Source organism: Equus asinus, chromosome 10, assembly GCF_041296235.1.
Source record: "Equus asinus isolate D_3611 breed Donkey chromosome 10, EquAss-T2T_v2, whole genome shotgun sequence".
In the NCBI taxonomy this organism is placed as follows: domain Eukaryota; kingdom Metazoa; phylum Chordata; class Mammalia; order Perissodactyla; family Equidae; genus Equus; species Equus asinus.
In genome coordinates, this window is record NC_091799.1 from 49,953,296 (window position 1) to 49,970,018 (window position 16,723).

Below are 16,723 nucleotides of genomic sequence, written 5' to 3' on the forward strand. Positions count from 1 at the left end.
CTCTTGGACCCAGATGTTCTGTAATAATAATCAAGCTCTCTTAAACCAAGCATCCATTTCCAAATGTCCATTCCTCTTCGTGTCATGGAGACCCAACTTTGGAATTGCTCTTCAACAGTAAAGAAAGAAGAAGCTGCAAATCTACCACCAGACATAAAATTGCTTGATGTTAGTCACATAAATAATGTTAAGACATTTTTTAAAAATTCACTCTATCTACTGCCATTTTCATTAACTCCACACTTCTTACGCCTTCAGGTATAACAACACCATGGATGGAGACAATAAGACCTTTCCCAGTGACTTCACCCTCACAGGACTCTTTACTCAGAGTAAAGCCTCAGGCTTCCTTTTCAGCATCATTTGTGCCATCTTCTTTATGACCATGATAGCTAATGGGGTCATGATCTTTCTGATCCACATAGACCCTCACCTCCACACTCCTATGTACTTCCTGCTCAGCCACCTCTCCTTCATTGACATGATGTACATTTCCACCATTGTGCCCAAGACACTGGTTGATTATCTCATGGGCAAGAGGACCATCTCCTTTATCTCTTGTACAGCCCAGTACTTTCTCTACATGGGCTTTGTGGGGGCTGAATTCTTCCTGCTGGGACTCATGGCCTATGACCGCTACGTGGCCATCTGCAACCCCCTCCGCTATCCTGTCATCATGAGTCACCAAGTCTGTTGGATGATCTTGGCCAGCTCTTGGTTCGGCGGTGCTTTGGACAGCTTCCTCCTCACCCCCATCACCATGAGTCTCCCATTCTGTGCTTCGCACAAGATCGACCACTTCTTCTGTGAGGCACCCACCATGCTCAGGCTGGCCTGTGGTGACAAGGCCACCTATGAAATGGTGATGTACATTTGCTGTGTCATAATGCTGCTAATCCCTTTCTCCATGGTGATTTCTTCCTATGCCCAGATTCTCATCACAGTGCACCAGATGAAGTCAGCAGAAGGCAAGAAGAAGGCCTTTGCCACCTGCTCATCACACATAATGGTGGTGACCTTGTTTTACGGGGCTGCCCTTTACACGTATATGCTTCCCCAATCCTACCACACTCCAACCAAAGACAAGGTCTTCTCTGCCTTTTACACCATCCTCACCCCCTTGTTAAACCCTCTCATCTACAGCCTGAGAAACACAGATGTAACAGGGGCCTTGAAGAGGGTTTTGGCGAGATGGCGAGGGCTCCATTGTGTGACAAGGGAAGAATTCTGACAGTTTAAATCCTCCATCTCTACTCAGGAGAGTATGGGTGCTGTTATATATATATTAACATGGGTAATACTTGCAGCAACTGCCAATGCCAGCTATCTCAAAAGGTGTATCGGCAGCATTTTTGTCAAAATCTGAAGCCACTGTAACATTCACACAAGGATAATGCTGTAAACACCACTGCTGTTTAGTCCTTCTTTGCGTGCACCCATTCCAATTCTTCTCTCATACCACTTCTCTGATAGTAATTCATGTATATAAATGCCCCAAAATGTCTGCTTAATATTATATGCTCTGCCCACCTTCAGTGGCCTCATACGACCTGGTCATTTTGATTATGTTGTTTAAATGATCCATTGATGAAGTTTATGGAAGGGTTAGGTGTGTTGACATTTGAAAGAATTTGAAAGAGACTAAAGTGTCATAAAACTTCAAAGGGAGTATTTACACAGACTTACACCAGGATTTAGAAAATCTAGATATCCTTTCTTTAAGTAGTACCTGAAAACATTGCTCCTTTATCTAAATTTGGAACTGGAAAAAATGAATCATGTGTTTGTTTTAAGAAATGCAAATACTAATCCTCTACAGGGCAAGGACTCTACGATGTTACATTTGTTATGTGGTAACTAATCTTTGCAGCAGAAGATACAATGAGAAGTAGGTGAGAAAAAAGTGTGCTATTAACTCATAAATTCAGAAATCACTTTTCAGCTTCTCCTCCAATTCATTAAGATTATTAGATTTCTGGAATCCTTCTCTAGATGTTAGCGGTGGTATGGATATTTCTATTAATCTTTTTCTTCCAAAGAAATAGTGGACAGAACGTTTTTTCCGTCTCTGGAGCACTGAGTTTTGAACTGGATAACATTACAAAATGGAAAGGAAATAATTAGGTTTTCATATGAGAGTGGGAACTAGAAAATTCTTTGGAAATGATTTAGTATTTCTTTTTAGGAAGCTGATACACGGAGAATGTAAGTGTGTAACCTAAATCATAGACCTAGTTGGAAAAACCTCTACCATATTCCAAGCCCCTTAGACCACCTCTGTGTGGTGTTATGTGAGGCTTTGTTTTCTCACCAGTTTAACAAAATCCCAGCTGAGTTCAGTGATGTTTTACTGCTGACGGACACTGGCAACAGTGGGTGAGGTAAACACAGCCATGCCTCCTATTCCCTGAAAAATCTGCTGGGTGGTAGACAAAAATCTTTAACCAAATGAAACAATTCACCTTGGAACACTGTGAGTTGAACTGACTAGTATTTCAGGAAAGTTGACCTGGGTCAGCTCCTACCTAGTTATCGGTTGCAAACCAGGTTCAGCCTTTTTGAGGTTCTCTTTGTCAGACAGGCTTGAAATGGACCACATACAGGGTGATTGCAGAGGGCATTTCCAACTCAGAAGATGATGAGGCACAAGAAACATAATAAATAAAAGAGAAGAGAAGGAGAGGGCTGACCCTGAGAACTTGGCATCCATTTCAACTCCACTTTTAGAGAACTTCTGTCCATCTTATAAAACGACTGAGGCCCAATTTCTTCTTCTATGAAATTGAGTTAATACATGTTTTTCTTATAAAATTTTAAATGTCAAATATGATAAAAGTAATAAATACTGGTCATTATTTTTTATTTTAGCTATTCCTATTAAATGTAATTGTTTTTCATTCTCATAATATTTATGCCATTTTTTAGTTCCCTTTTTCTTTCTGTCCCTCACACACATAAACACGCTCTATCATTAATTATACTTAAGTATAGAGAATTGATAATAGGTAAAATATATTCCAACTATAGAATTTGAAAATAAATTTTACTAGTAAAACTAGAAAAAGAATAAATAATACATTCTTTAAAAATGTAATTAAAACAAAAATAAGTACTTCACACTTGTTAGAGTAGCTACAATTCAAGATGCTAACAGTAACAAATGCTGGTGAAATACAAGAACTGTTATTCATTGCTGATGGGAATACAAAATTGTACAACCACACCAGAAAACAATTTGACAGTTTCATACAAAACTAAACATAGTCTTAACATATGATCTGGCAATTGTGGTTCTTGGGATTTACCCTAGAAGATTTGGAAGCTTAAGTTTACACAAAGATCTGCATGAGAATGTTTATAGCCAAATGACCAAAAACTTAGAATTAATCAACATCTTTCAGTAAGGAAATGGATAAATAAACAGCGATATATTCACACAATGGAATATTATACAGCAATGAAAATAACTGAACTATCAAGCCTTGAAAACAAATGGAGAAATCTTCAAAGTATAGTACCAAATGAAAGAAGACTATAAAAGATATATACTTATGATTCCAGCTATATGACATTGGGAAAAGGCAAATCTGTGGAGACAATAAAAAGATCAATGGTTCCCCGGGGTTGGGAGGAGGAAGAGGTGAATGGGCAGAACACAGAGGATTTTTATGGCAGTGGAACTATTCTGTATGATGCTGCACTGGAAATTACATGACATTATGCATTTGTCAAAATTATGAAACAGTGAATCACTGCAAACTGTGGACTGTAGTTACTAATAATGTATGAAATTCCATTCATCAATTGTAACAAATGCACGATATAAATTTAAAATGTTAACTATAAGAGAAAGAGGAGTATATGATAACTCTGTATTGTCTGCTAAATTTTCTTTAAACCAAAAGCTGTTCTAAAATATAAACTTATTTATTGATAAAAAGAAAGATCTTTCCAAAAGCGATGTAATCCTATGATACTGTGTTTCACTCAAGAAATCAATAGAAGCTATCACAGAGAATTGTGGAGTTTCTAGGAGGAGTGTAGGGGCAGGGCATTAAATGATAAAAGGTTGTTAATCACATTGGCCTTGTTTTTGAGATTTGGCTGTGTGTATTTTGGGGATGGGGAAGCAGTGAGGCTAGTATGTTTTTGGAAGGGGAAGTTAATTAGATGAACTTAGACCAAATGTTAATTAGCTTCACAACTTGAGCATAAGGTAGCATTTCCTTGGCACTCTACATTCCAAATCATCAGTCGTTTATCTTCCTGCATATATAATAAGGTACTGGTAATGTACAATCTGTGTGTGGAGGAGAAATAAATGGTCTAAATTTCCGTGTGCTGTGCATTCTTCCCAACACTAGGAGTAAACAATCTTTCAAAAGAAAGCTCCTACTGCAGGGAAAGCCCTCACCAGCATAAGTGGAGTGGTTTTTTTCTCAGAGGATATTCTGTCATTCATTACAAGTCTCATACACTAAAAGGGTTAAGTGGGTCATACAATCATTGCTGTGCAGTGATAGGAGAAATTTTGAGGGCCTTTGACAGAATGCGAGCTCAAGTCCTCCACTTGTGAGTCATTCAGTCATGTCGGCAAGAAAATCAGATTGATTATCAGTGCCAGAGCCCATTGAAAACATCTTAGGACCCTGCACTTCCTCTGGTAGAAATGAGCAAGCAAAATGAGTAAACTGTGTTCACAGAGGAAGTAGTAATGATAAGAAGCATGATCAGTTTGCCTCTTAGTTCTGCCAGTTGCTCTGTCATGTAGCCTACTCTGCTGCATTAGCCTCAGTTTCTCTGTAGGTGAAATGGGAAATACACCCACTGATGTAATTGCTGATTCCTTCAGGAAAAAACAAACTCGCCAACAATTTGAGTTTTGTACTGACACTCTCACCAACTTAAGGAAAAATACGATGGAAGTTTTTAAGTGTAGGTCTCTATTCTGATATTTAGAATGTCATGAACACTTGCTAAGCTAAAAAAATAAAAGATGTAGTTACATATAGCAGTCAGAGGGATTTTTGGCAAGAACTGGTGTTCCTAAGATTCAGTGGTTCCATCTAAGAAGCACGGGCCCATCCTTAGGAAGGAGTGCAGGTGTACTGAGGACTTTGGTGGAGCAGGGAACTGCTGGTATTCCAGGACCTACCCCAGGGCCTGACAAGCAGCAGACACTCTGAAAATGGTGTTCAAAGGAGATGCGGGGAATCCTTCAGACGAGGGAATTCAAGGGAGTGAGTGATCCTAAAGGATATCTTGTCAATGGCTGCCCAGTGAATTTATGGTGTGTGCCAATTTCAATGGCACTGTATGAGCTGCTACATCTCTCTGGGACTCTGTTTACACTCTGACTGCTATACGTAACTACACTTTTTTTTTTTTTTTTTTTTTAGCATAGCACATGTTCGTGGCATTCTAAATATCAGAATAGAGACCAACACTTAAAAACTTCTGGATTGCTGTGTGGAGAACTTTCTGAAGCTGGTTCCTCGGGGTGAGTCCCATGGCATATGCCAGGCACAAATGTCATGTATTCGTGATTACTGTTCTTGTTCAAAGTGATCATTGCAAAGATAAGGAAACAGAGTCCCAGAGAGATGTGGCAGCTTATACAGTTTGCCATCAAGAGAAATGTTGTCACAGATTTCATCTACTTCACACATTTATTTACTGACCCATTGCTTGCTGATAAGCACTCTCAAAAAATATTGAAAAAAGTAAACTTGCAATGTGGTCTCTGAGAGTCAGACACACACACACTCAGATACACACACACACACACATACACACAGAAGTTGTAAAGAATGGTTGCCAAGTAATTAAATCTAGTAAATATTATTTATAGTAAATCTTAGGTGATACTAGCTATAGAAAGATAATTCCTTAGCATGATGAACGATATCTGCTTCAAACTAAGGAAAAATCCAGGCACAACAAAGAGGTGATATTTGTATTATTATTAAGTCAAAAACAAGACAATAAACCCATTTCCACTATGTTGATTGATGTAGTTTTGCAAATTCTAAACAATATAATGAAGATGAAAAACAAATCTCTATGTTTTAGAATAAAGGAGATTAAATGTTCATTTTGTGCATTTGATGACTGTGCAAAGTAAAGACTGTGATCTTTTGCAAAGTCTTTTACTAATTAGGGGCTACGCATTAGGAAAATTAAAAAATAAATCAATATTTAAAAACCAATACTCCGGGGCCAGCCCTGTGGCACAGCAGTTAAATTCGCACGTTCTGCTTCTTAGCAGCCCAGGGTTCACCAGTTTGGATCCCAGGTGCGGACATGGCACCACTTGGCATGCCATGGTGTGGTAGGTGTCCCATATATAAAGTAGAGGAAGATGGGCATGGATGTTAGCTCAGGGCCAGGATTCCTCAGCAAAAAGAGGAGGACTGGCAGTAGTTAGCTCAGGGCTAACTTTCCTCAAAAAAAAAAAAAAAGCCCTCCAATTTGCCACAAATAAAGATTCACAAACACCAGAAAATTTCAAAATCGATAGCAAATAAAATAGGAATAAACTTAATGAGAAATATAGGGAAGTACATTTAACATGAAATCTGCATAAATATACAGAAGGAACACACACACAAATGAATATTCACACACCACACACAAATCACAACTCTTAACAAAGGAAGTTAACTGAAAACCTGTCTATATCAAAGGGTCCAGTTTACTGCTAGATGAGAAGAGTGATTTTGTACAGAGGTCGGTAATCTTCAAATAAATGACAAGGCTAGTGCTCTTTCAATAAGAAATATGAAAGGTTTATGAAGCATGACCTTGCGGTTATAGAGATGTTTTTCTTTCCTAAATAAATGGGAAAATCTTTATAAAATTGTTTGGAAAAAAAGAAAGATAAAAGACCATTTTGTTTTACATACATAAATAACACCTTAAAATAATCCAAATGGTGAGGCACAGATTTAGGAATCAGAAGAATCAGTAGAGAATACTAGCAGACTCCTGATAAATGTAAAAATTTAATATATGAAAAAAGTATTATCAAAACTCATAGATAAAGGGATAATTTGTTAACAATTGCTGTTAGGATAGCTGCATCATCACTCAGAGAGAATACAGTAAATCACTGGTTCACAATCACACTCCAAAATTCCAAACTTTAAAAAGTTAAATGAAAACAAAACACACAGAAATAAAAACTAATAAAAGTAAATTGTTTTTTATGTTTTAAGCTATTAGAGAATTTTCTAAAAAAGAAATCAGTGGAAAAAACTACAGAAATAATATCGATGTTTTACGTTCCGTAGCTTTAAAAAAAACTCATGTATATAAAAAGCTATGAACAAAATAAAATACAGAAGAACTATAAGAAATGCAAACACTAATTGAGACATACATGGCTGACATATTCATACTTTAATATTGATACTCAACATCATTAGCTATCAGGAAAATGCAAATCAAAACTACAATGAGGTATCACCTCACTCCGGTCAGAATGGCTATAATTAACAAGACAGGAAACAACAAATGTCGGAGAGGGTGTGGAGAGAAGGGAACCCTTGCTCACTGCTGGTGGCAGTGCAAAATGGTGCAGCCACTATGGAAAGCAGTATGGAGTATCCTCAGAAAATTAAGGATAGATCTACCATGTGATCCAGCTATTCCACTGCTGGGTATTTATCCAAAGAACGTGAAAACACAAAGGCATAAAGATACTTGCACCCCTATGTTCTTTGCGGCATGATACACAATAGCCAAGACTTGGAAGCAACCTAGGTGCCCATCAAGGGAAGAATGGATAAAGAAGATGTGGTATATATACACGATGGACTACTACTCAGCCATAAGAAATGATGAAATCCAGCCATTTGTGACAACATGGATGGAACTTGAGTGTATTATGCTGAGTGAAATTAGTCAGAGGGAGAAAGTCAAATACCATATGATCTCACTCATATGTAGAAGATAAAAACGACAAAAAAAAATACATAGCATTGGAGATTGGACTGGTGGTTACCATTGGGGAAGGGGGAAGGGGGTTGGAAAAAAGGGGTGATTAGGGTCACATGTGAGGGGATGCACTATAACTAGTGTTTGGGTGGTGAACATGATGTAATGTATACAGAATTTGAAATATGATGTACATCCGAAAAATTAAAAATTTAAATAAAGAAAGAAAGAAAGAAAGAAAAGGTTGCATAAATTAAACAATAATATTCCTTTGGGTAGAAAGGACATTATTTTTTTCTCTTCCAATTCATGAGCACAGATTATTTTTGTGTTTATTTGTGTCTTCTTCAGTTTCTCTCAGTAATGTCATGGTTTTCAGTCTATAGTTCTTTCAACTCTTTGGTTAAACATATTCCTAGGTATTTTGTTCTTTTTGATGCAATTGTAAATGCGATCATTTTCCTAACTTCAAATAATGGCACATCAAATGAGCAGACGATTTAGAACTTGACCTTGTGGAGGTAGTTGTAATACCATTAATATTTATGCTATTCCAATAATTGGAGAGCATTTTTCCTTCAGATACATGTTTCAATGGGCTTCATTAATGGAAACTAGAAAAGTAAAAGAAAAATGAGGCAGATTGATGATGAAATGGTACATGTGTCACGGAAATTTATGAAACCTTGCATCAAAGATTCTGAAATAGGCAAAAAAAGAAGCTAAACATGAGAAAAAGAGTTTGCTCTCTCAAAAATAAACAGTCTTTATTAGAATAATTTATGTCATGTGCTCTTAAATGTCTGATTTTCACTAGTCACATTAATGATTACCTATGGTTAAAATTTTAACAGATTCACATTGTTGGAACATTTTATTTGATAACTACAGTAAAGGTCTAGCTGTTTCTCTGGGTTGTAAGCAAGGAAACAGAGAGAGTTGAGACTACCTGGTCCAAACACCCCCACCACTGTCAGACTGTCTGACCACAGGAATATTACTCTCAATACTGCCATTGGCTAAATGGGGGTTTTATAGTTCATCGCTGCTTAGCTTTATTGTGAAGATCATGAGTCAATAGATATGAAGGTCTAGGCACAGGTAAACTCTTGACAATGTCATTATTCTTAACAGTAAAGTTTTGCAGTTCAACTGACTCAAGTGCACATATTTTTAGAATATTGGGAGAATAGACTAGTTTCATCAGTTGAAGTCCCAAACATGTTGATAAAATATATCTCACCTTTTCATATTTAATCCTAAAACACATAAAAATCATCCTTAACATTCACAATGTTTGCTGCAGATAATTTTTTCCTTTATCATCACCTGAAATTATATAAAACACAGTCACTCAGTTTTTCTTTAAATTATAAATCACTATGAAATAATTCCAGTTTCCAAAAATAATACATGGGTTATAATTCAGTATGTATGTTCATGTGCTATTTCCTCTGGATCCTGTTAACATTAATTGCTAAAGTTAATGCTAATCATAATTCTAATGCTAATTATTCATCATTTTAAAATTGAAATTTATTTCCTAAAAGTTCAAAATAATTCTAAAACAGTGAATGCCTTTTGTAGTAGATGACTTGTTCATGTCTGAGTTTGCAAGAGTAGTTTCCATTCCCACTTTATGTCTTCCCATGCACTTTTGTTGCAACATGGATGAAGTGACACCAAAAGAATACTCATAATGTAGACAGGGACTCATGGCCCAAATGATTGATCAGCAGTATTTGTGGCTAAATGGTAGGCATAGACTACCCACAACCAGAACTGTGGTATTTTGAAGATGGGGGTGATGACAACTATAATAAAGATTTATTTAATAAAGATACTAATTGAAACATATCTCAGGTAGTATGTTCACACACACCAGACTCGGGTATGTTTAACTGCCACATAGCATGCATGATACGCACGCTTAGGTGTTGTAATGTGTATCATGTAGCACAATAGCATCTGCTGGCATCATCTTGTCTAAGGTATTTAAGAAATTATGGATTTTAAATGAGCAATTTTACTTAAAATCATTCTAGAATAGATTAGTTGCTAGGTATCAGTGCCAAAGTAACAAGAAAAATATTTTTAAATGTTTTCTTCCAACTTTTAGAAGTTCACCGTCTAAAAATCAACCCATATATTGTTATGTTAATTGTGAATATGTAATCATTTTATTTGGAAAATTTTAGGTCACAGTAGAACCATCAGGGGTTCAACGCAAGGGTGTATTACAACCTCTACATATTTCACCTTCATTGGTCTGTTCAACAGAAGGGATATCTCTGTCTTTTTTGCCATAATCTCTATCATCTTTTTCACCATGCTGATGAACAACAGGGTCCTGATCTTCCTGAGCTGTACTGACTCATGCCTCCACACCCCCATGTACTTCCTGCTTAGCAACCTCTCCTTGATTGACATGATGTACATCTCAAGAAGCTACACAAGAAGCTGGTTGACTACCTGCTGGGTCAAATGACCATGTCCTTTGTGGGATGCACAGCTCAGCATTTCCTCTACCTCTCCCTTGTGGGAACTGAGTTTTTCCCACTGGGCCTCATGGCCTATGATCACTATGTGGTCATCTTGCATCCTTTCTGCTATCCTGTTCTCATCAGCCAATGGGTCTGTTGGATGATCCCAGCAGGTTTCTGATTTGGGGGGTGTCTTTGGATGGCTTTCACGTAACCCACATCACCATGAGCTTCCCCTTCTGCAATCCTCGGGAGCTTAACTATTTCTTCTGTGAGGCCTCTGCAGTCCTGAAGTTGGTGTGTGAAGACACAGCTCTCTATGAGACAGTAATGTACGTGTGCTGTGTTTTGATGCTGCTGATTACTTTCTCTGTGGTGATTTCCTCCTATGTCCAAATTCTGACCATAGTTCACCATATGAGCTCAATGAAAGAAAGGAAGAAAGCATTTACCACCTGCTCATCTCACATGATATCAGTGACCTTGTTCTATGGGGCCACCATGTATGCTGCCACATTCTTACCACAGGCCAGGCCAGGACAAAGTCTTCTCTGTGTTCTACACCATCCTCATGCCCATACTGAACATCTTCATCTATAGTCTGAGGAACAAGGTTGTGACAGGTGCTCTCAAGATGGCACTGGGCAGAATCAATGGTACATGAAGAGTGTCAGGGGATGTATTTTGACAGTTGGCTTCTTCTCACATAGCTGGTAAATGGAAGCCTCTCTGAGCAGTATGGCCATGCTCTCAATGAAGGATTAAACGGGAGGGTAGTGTTCAACTGTGCAGATAAAAAATATAAAAAATGTATCCTCTTGATTTCTTTTATCTCTTCTTTCTTTTCTTATGTCTTCCTTTTCTCCTCCCCTATTCACAAGTATTCAAAATAAATGTCCAACGGTTTTCAGAAACACAAATTAAAATTTCTTGCTCTGCAATTTTATCTTTTAGAGGTAAAATAAATTGCATGCAATTTTTTTTGAGGAAGATTATCCCTGAGCTAACTTATGCCAATCCTCCTCTTTTTGCTGAGGAAGACTGGCCCTGAGCTAACATCCATGCCCATCTTCCTCTACTTTATATGTGGGATGCCTACCACATCATGGCGTGCCAAGTCATGCCATGTCCGCACCTGGGATCCGAACTGGCGAACCCTGGGCCACCGAAGCGGAGCAAACTTAACTACTGCACCACCAGGCTGGCCCCTGCATGTAATTTTAAATGACATGGATCTTGTTGAGGAGTGCAGGAGGGAAGATGTTACTTTTTGGGTATGTGATCCCATGGTGTAACTCTGGCTTATCACTAAGGATAAGAGATAGATCATCTTTTGTATATGTTAGAATAATACTCTGACACAGTCTTTTAGGAAGATGGTTGGGTAACTACCTATGTGTTCTAATTTGTCTGGTGGTAGGCAGAGACACTGAACATGATTTCCTCAAAAAGCCATTGTACTTACTAGAATCATTAGGTGTTTTTTTTTTTTAAATATGAAGAAATGCAGTATTTAACTTTTGTTTGTTTGTAACACACTTGTGAAAAATCTACAGGTAAGATAAAATTGATGGATGAGACTGAAGGATGTTGCCCCAGACAAGACAACGGGAGAGCACTGAATGCCTGAGAGGGTTTCTCAGATGTTCAAGAAACACACAGGGATATGAGTTGGGAGGATACTAAAATTACTTTTCAAATATATCACAGTCATCAAAGTTAAGCATATATGCCGGGTAATAGAAATTAGCTCATGGTTCAAATCCATGATCCCCAGTGATCCTGGAATTGACAAAAAGGATGTGGTAAATAATGTTTCATGTCCTATTTGATTATATAAGGAGTTCACTCAAGGACCAAAGGGGTGACTTTATTAAATTATTAATGATTATAATTATAATCATATAGATCAATCTGTCTAAAACTTAATATTTGCATGCCCTATCAGGTTTATCATCCACTAACAACCTCATAAAAAAATGAAGCACTTATTCTGAGTTTTAATTTATACAGATGAGAACAGTGGAGGTCAGGGACATAAGGGACTTCTGTAAGGTAAACATTTTAATTAGTGCCCTAGATCACAGGATTTCAAGGAATGTGTTTAAAAGAGCACTGCATCTTTCGGATACAGCTTCCTCATTCATTCATCATAGCTGTGAGCTAGACAGTCAAACCACCTGCACGTAAGAAGTTTATATTCCAATGGGGGAAAGACAATGACAATGAAAAGAAAAAGAACAAATAAGCAATCAAAAAACTTATATTACAACTACAATGTGTGTAGCAGCAATGACTAAAGTAAAGTTGGTACTTTACTTACATTGCAGTAAAAAGCCATTGATGAATTTCAAGTAAAGGAAAGCCAGATCATGACTAATTTGCTGAGGATGTTACTCTGGCTGCTTTATAGCAAATGGAGTGTAGGTAAAAGCATTAAAGTAAGAAGACCTCTTTGGAGGCTTTTCATGGGTTCTGAGGAGAGAGGCTCCTGGCATATGTTAGAGTTTTAGGAGTAAAAATGATAAGAAGTACTATAACTGAGGATATACTATTAAGGCATGGATAATAGAAGTTGATGATGAGTAGAATGTGGGGTGTGAGAAAAATAGGAGAATCAAGAAGAGGCCCCACTTGTTGGGGCTAAGCAATTAAGTGGATGGTAGATATTTTTGTTAAACGATAGTAAAGCAAGGTTTGTGCACAGAATTAAGGTTTTTTTGAGCATGTTAAGTTGGAAATGTCTATTGAATATCTAAGTGAAAATGTCAGATAAGAAGCTAGATATTTTTGTCTGGATAACTTTTGAGTTGTTAGGTGTGAAGATAGGTTTTAGGAGTCATTGGGATGCACCTGGATGTAAATACAGGGGATTAGATTAAAGAGATCAACTAGGAAGGAACTGTGTAGATAGAGAAGAAAAGAACTGAAGAACTGGGTCAAGGGAAATTAAGAGATGGCAATAAAAGGATGGAAAAGATCTAGAAAACTCAAAGGATGATGGTGCAATAGAAATCTATAAAAAACAGTATTTCTAACACAAGAGAGGTGTCCACAATGTGAAATACTGGGCATAGTTAAATATTGTGAAACAGAAAGTTGATCACCTGAGTAGGCATGCTAATAGTCCATTTTGTTCTCCACAGAGGAGTTTCAATGAAGTGATGGAGAAGAACACCCTATGAAGTAGATTAAAGACAGAAAGAGTTTTATGAATTGGAGAAAACTACAGGAATTTTCTCTGAATATCAGAAGAAAGATGAACTCATATATGGAGAGTTATGTGTGGTTAAAGGAAGATTTTTATTTTTTTCAATATGGATAATATTAACACTTATTTGGATTTCAACAAGAAAAGTCTGATGTTGAATGAGGAATCAGTGATTCTAGAAAGAGAGGGATGTTTCGAGAAGAAGACCTATGAATCGGGTGCAAGGGTTATGGAATCCCATTGGAAGTCTGTACTTTGGAGGGGAGCAGAAACACTTCCTCATGAAAAATAAATAAAGGATAAATGCAATAAGTTGGGATACAAGAAAATAGAATATCTTCAAATATGTTGCCTCATTTTCATTATTTCTGTCACCTAATCCCTCACTGTTTTGAAGCCACCTGACTATTTCTTGATTGTTTTAACATATGCTTAACAGATGGATTGCTGTGGTTGTGCAGATGCTATCTACTAGAGCTAAGTTTTTGTTTGAAATAATTGACCATTTCATTTAACTGTTTAAACTGGTTTAGTCTATGAGATTAATTTAAGTAGATGCACATTAAAAATTTTAAATCCCACCAATTATAAATTTGACAATATTGGAAAAGAGGGGAAAGGGGATCTTATTGTTCTCTAAGTACTCAGAGACTTCCTTTTTTTGTTGCTTTTAGTTGTTTTGCTTTATATTTTGAATGCTTTGCAATGATGAAAGTTTTCTTATAACTTGTTACAAGTGAAATTGGTGGCCAGATAGACGTTAATGGTTATTCTTAAAAGTCCTGTAGATAAGCAATGTATTACCAGACTCCCACTAGGCTCCTAATAGGTAATGCCTCTGATGCTTGGGTCACCACGGCAACAGTTGCTTATGTTGTTTTTCAGGAACTGAGAATGGACGACTCATCCGGTTCAGGCTGATTGAGACCACCGACCCATCAACAGGGCCTGTGTGAATGTTCAATACATGACCCTATCACATCGGGGGGGGGGGGGGCAGAAACTCTATCCTCAGATCATGCTAACACCACCATTTTGTGAAGATGTGTCCTATGAAGAGCCATGGCGCTTGATTACATTTGTGTGGATTATCAATTACCTCAATTTTCCTTACCTCCAATTATCTATCCCCACACTTATCACCACTCTGTCTCTTTATCCCATAAATATCCCTAATTCCCATTTTCAGAGAGGTAGATTTGAGACTTGTTCTCCTATCTCCTCTCCTGGTTGCCTTGTGAATAAACCCTTTCTCTGCTCTGAGACTCATCATCTCAGTGATTGCCATACTATGCAGTGGACAAAACGGTCCTGGTTCAGTAATGCAATTTATAAGAAAGGCAAGATGGTTACATACCAAGAGAGTACTTTAGTAACAGAGTGGGCCTAAAACATAGTATTTTCAGCAAGACAATACTTCCTTAGGAGGGTTGTATCTTTCATTAACCTTTAAAGAGACGAATGAACAAAAATTAGAAATGTAGGGCCCGGCCAGGTGGCACAGCCATTAGGTTAACACAATTTGCCGGTTCAGACCCTGGGTGCGGACATGGCATTGCTTGTCAGGCCATGCTGTGGTAAGTGTCCCACATATAGAGGAAGATGGGCATGGATGTTAGCTCAGGGCCAGTCTTCCTCAGCCACAAAGAGGAGGTTTGGTAGCAGATGTTAGCTCAGGGCTAATCTTTCTCAAAAAGAAAAAAGATTAGAAATGTAAAAAGAGAATTTTCCAAAATAAAGCCATGGAAAAAGTAAAAAAAAGTAATTAATTTACCTTGAGTGCAGAGTCCCACAGCCTGACTCATTTGAGGGCAGTTTATTATTGCAATTCTTTGTAATTTGAAAGGCTACATTTTTATTAATTTTAAAAACTACTGTGAAAGAGCTCATTGCACTTATATAAACTGCATAATGGTGGGCTAGGGAAAAAGTGCCCCAGGGACTGATCTGATGTCAATTACTCTTTCGAATGAGAGTACTCATCTACCATGATGATTCAACCACTCTTATTTAAGTTGCTTTTCTCTTTGTTTTTAACAGCCTACATAATGTAGCTGGTACCCATTTTCCTTGCACCATCTTTGTTCAGCATTTAAGGACTCAGGCTTATCCATCTCTACTTTCTCAATCTATTTGCCTCTCCTTGCCTATTTCAAAGCATCTTACACTGGTTATGGAATGAGTCTTAACCTTATGCCAACAACATAAGTGCTCAAGCCACTTTACCTTTTCATTCATTTTTCAATCCATGGCAACTCCCTACTACATACACTTCCTTCTCTTTTCTTCTCTTTTCTCCTGGCTGCTTTTAGGACAAGTGGTTACTAATTCTTAGTTTCTGGGAATAAATGCTTATCTTTAAAGAAATACTGATGTCGGGGAGGCATACATCTCCTTTTTTAAAGCATCATTCTTGGATTTGGGACATTGTAAATGTTTTAAAGTAGATGTGCAATTCATGCTTGGCAGGCTAAGTCAGTCCATTCTGGAAAAAGAATGTCAGGCCAAATTAGTTTTAAAGCAAATGAGTTCCTCATATACCACAATATATTAACTTTTCTTTTTGCTTTTCATTTATTCATCAAGCTTCAAGAAAGTTCTCATGTTGAAAAAGTATATTCACTTATATAAATTTGAAGTATTTATAGGGACAGGAGTTTCTCTAATATAGTTTCACTATTCCATATCCTCAGATAAGTTATTAATTTCTTGAAAGACAATTTAGTTAGAAAAATCTTAATACGCTGCTCTTAGAATGTATCACCATACTTTCTTATTTTATACTTATAAACTACTGAAGGAAGATAAGATAAAAACATAGAAATGGCTTGCCAGATATCATGGAACTCATAAATGATAAAGATAGGCTGGGAAAATAGGTTTCTGATCCCAAATATTCTTTACCACTTACAATACTACATACCAAGTGCCAAGGAAAATAAGTTTCATGGGTGGAAATAGACAGAGGCAGACCTAGGTTTAATTTTTCTTGAGATTTAGCTGAGAAAGTTATTAGGTCATTAGTCTGCTTTCAGAATGAAGGATGTTCCTTTGCTTTAGTGAAACTTTCTCTACTGTTCTGAAGATTCCC

At 37.3% G+C, this 16,723-nt stretch overlaps 1 protein-coding gene and 1 pseudogene across 1 annotated transcript; both read left to right on the forward strand.

The window, feature by feature from the left end:
- The first annotated feature begins 271 nt into the window (after nt 1-271).
- Nucleotides 272-1,231, forward strand: OR2T6 (olfactory receptor family 2 subfamily T member 6). The gene has a single exon (XM_014866488.3). The coding sequence runs from the start codon at nt 272-274 to the stop codon at nt 1,229-1,231; it is 960 nt and encodes a 319-aa protein (XP_014721974.1).
- Nucleotides 1,232-10,267: 9,036 nt separating this feature from the next.
- LOC106847281 (olfactory receptor 2T1-like) lies at nt 10,268-11,085 on the forward strand (annotated as a pseudogene).
- Nucleotides 11,086-16,723: the final 5,638 nt, after the last annotated feature.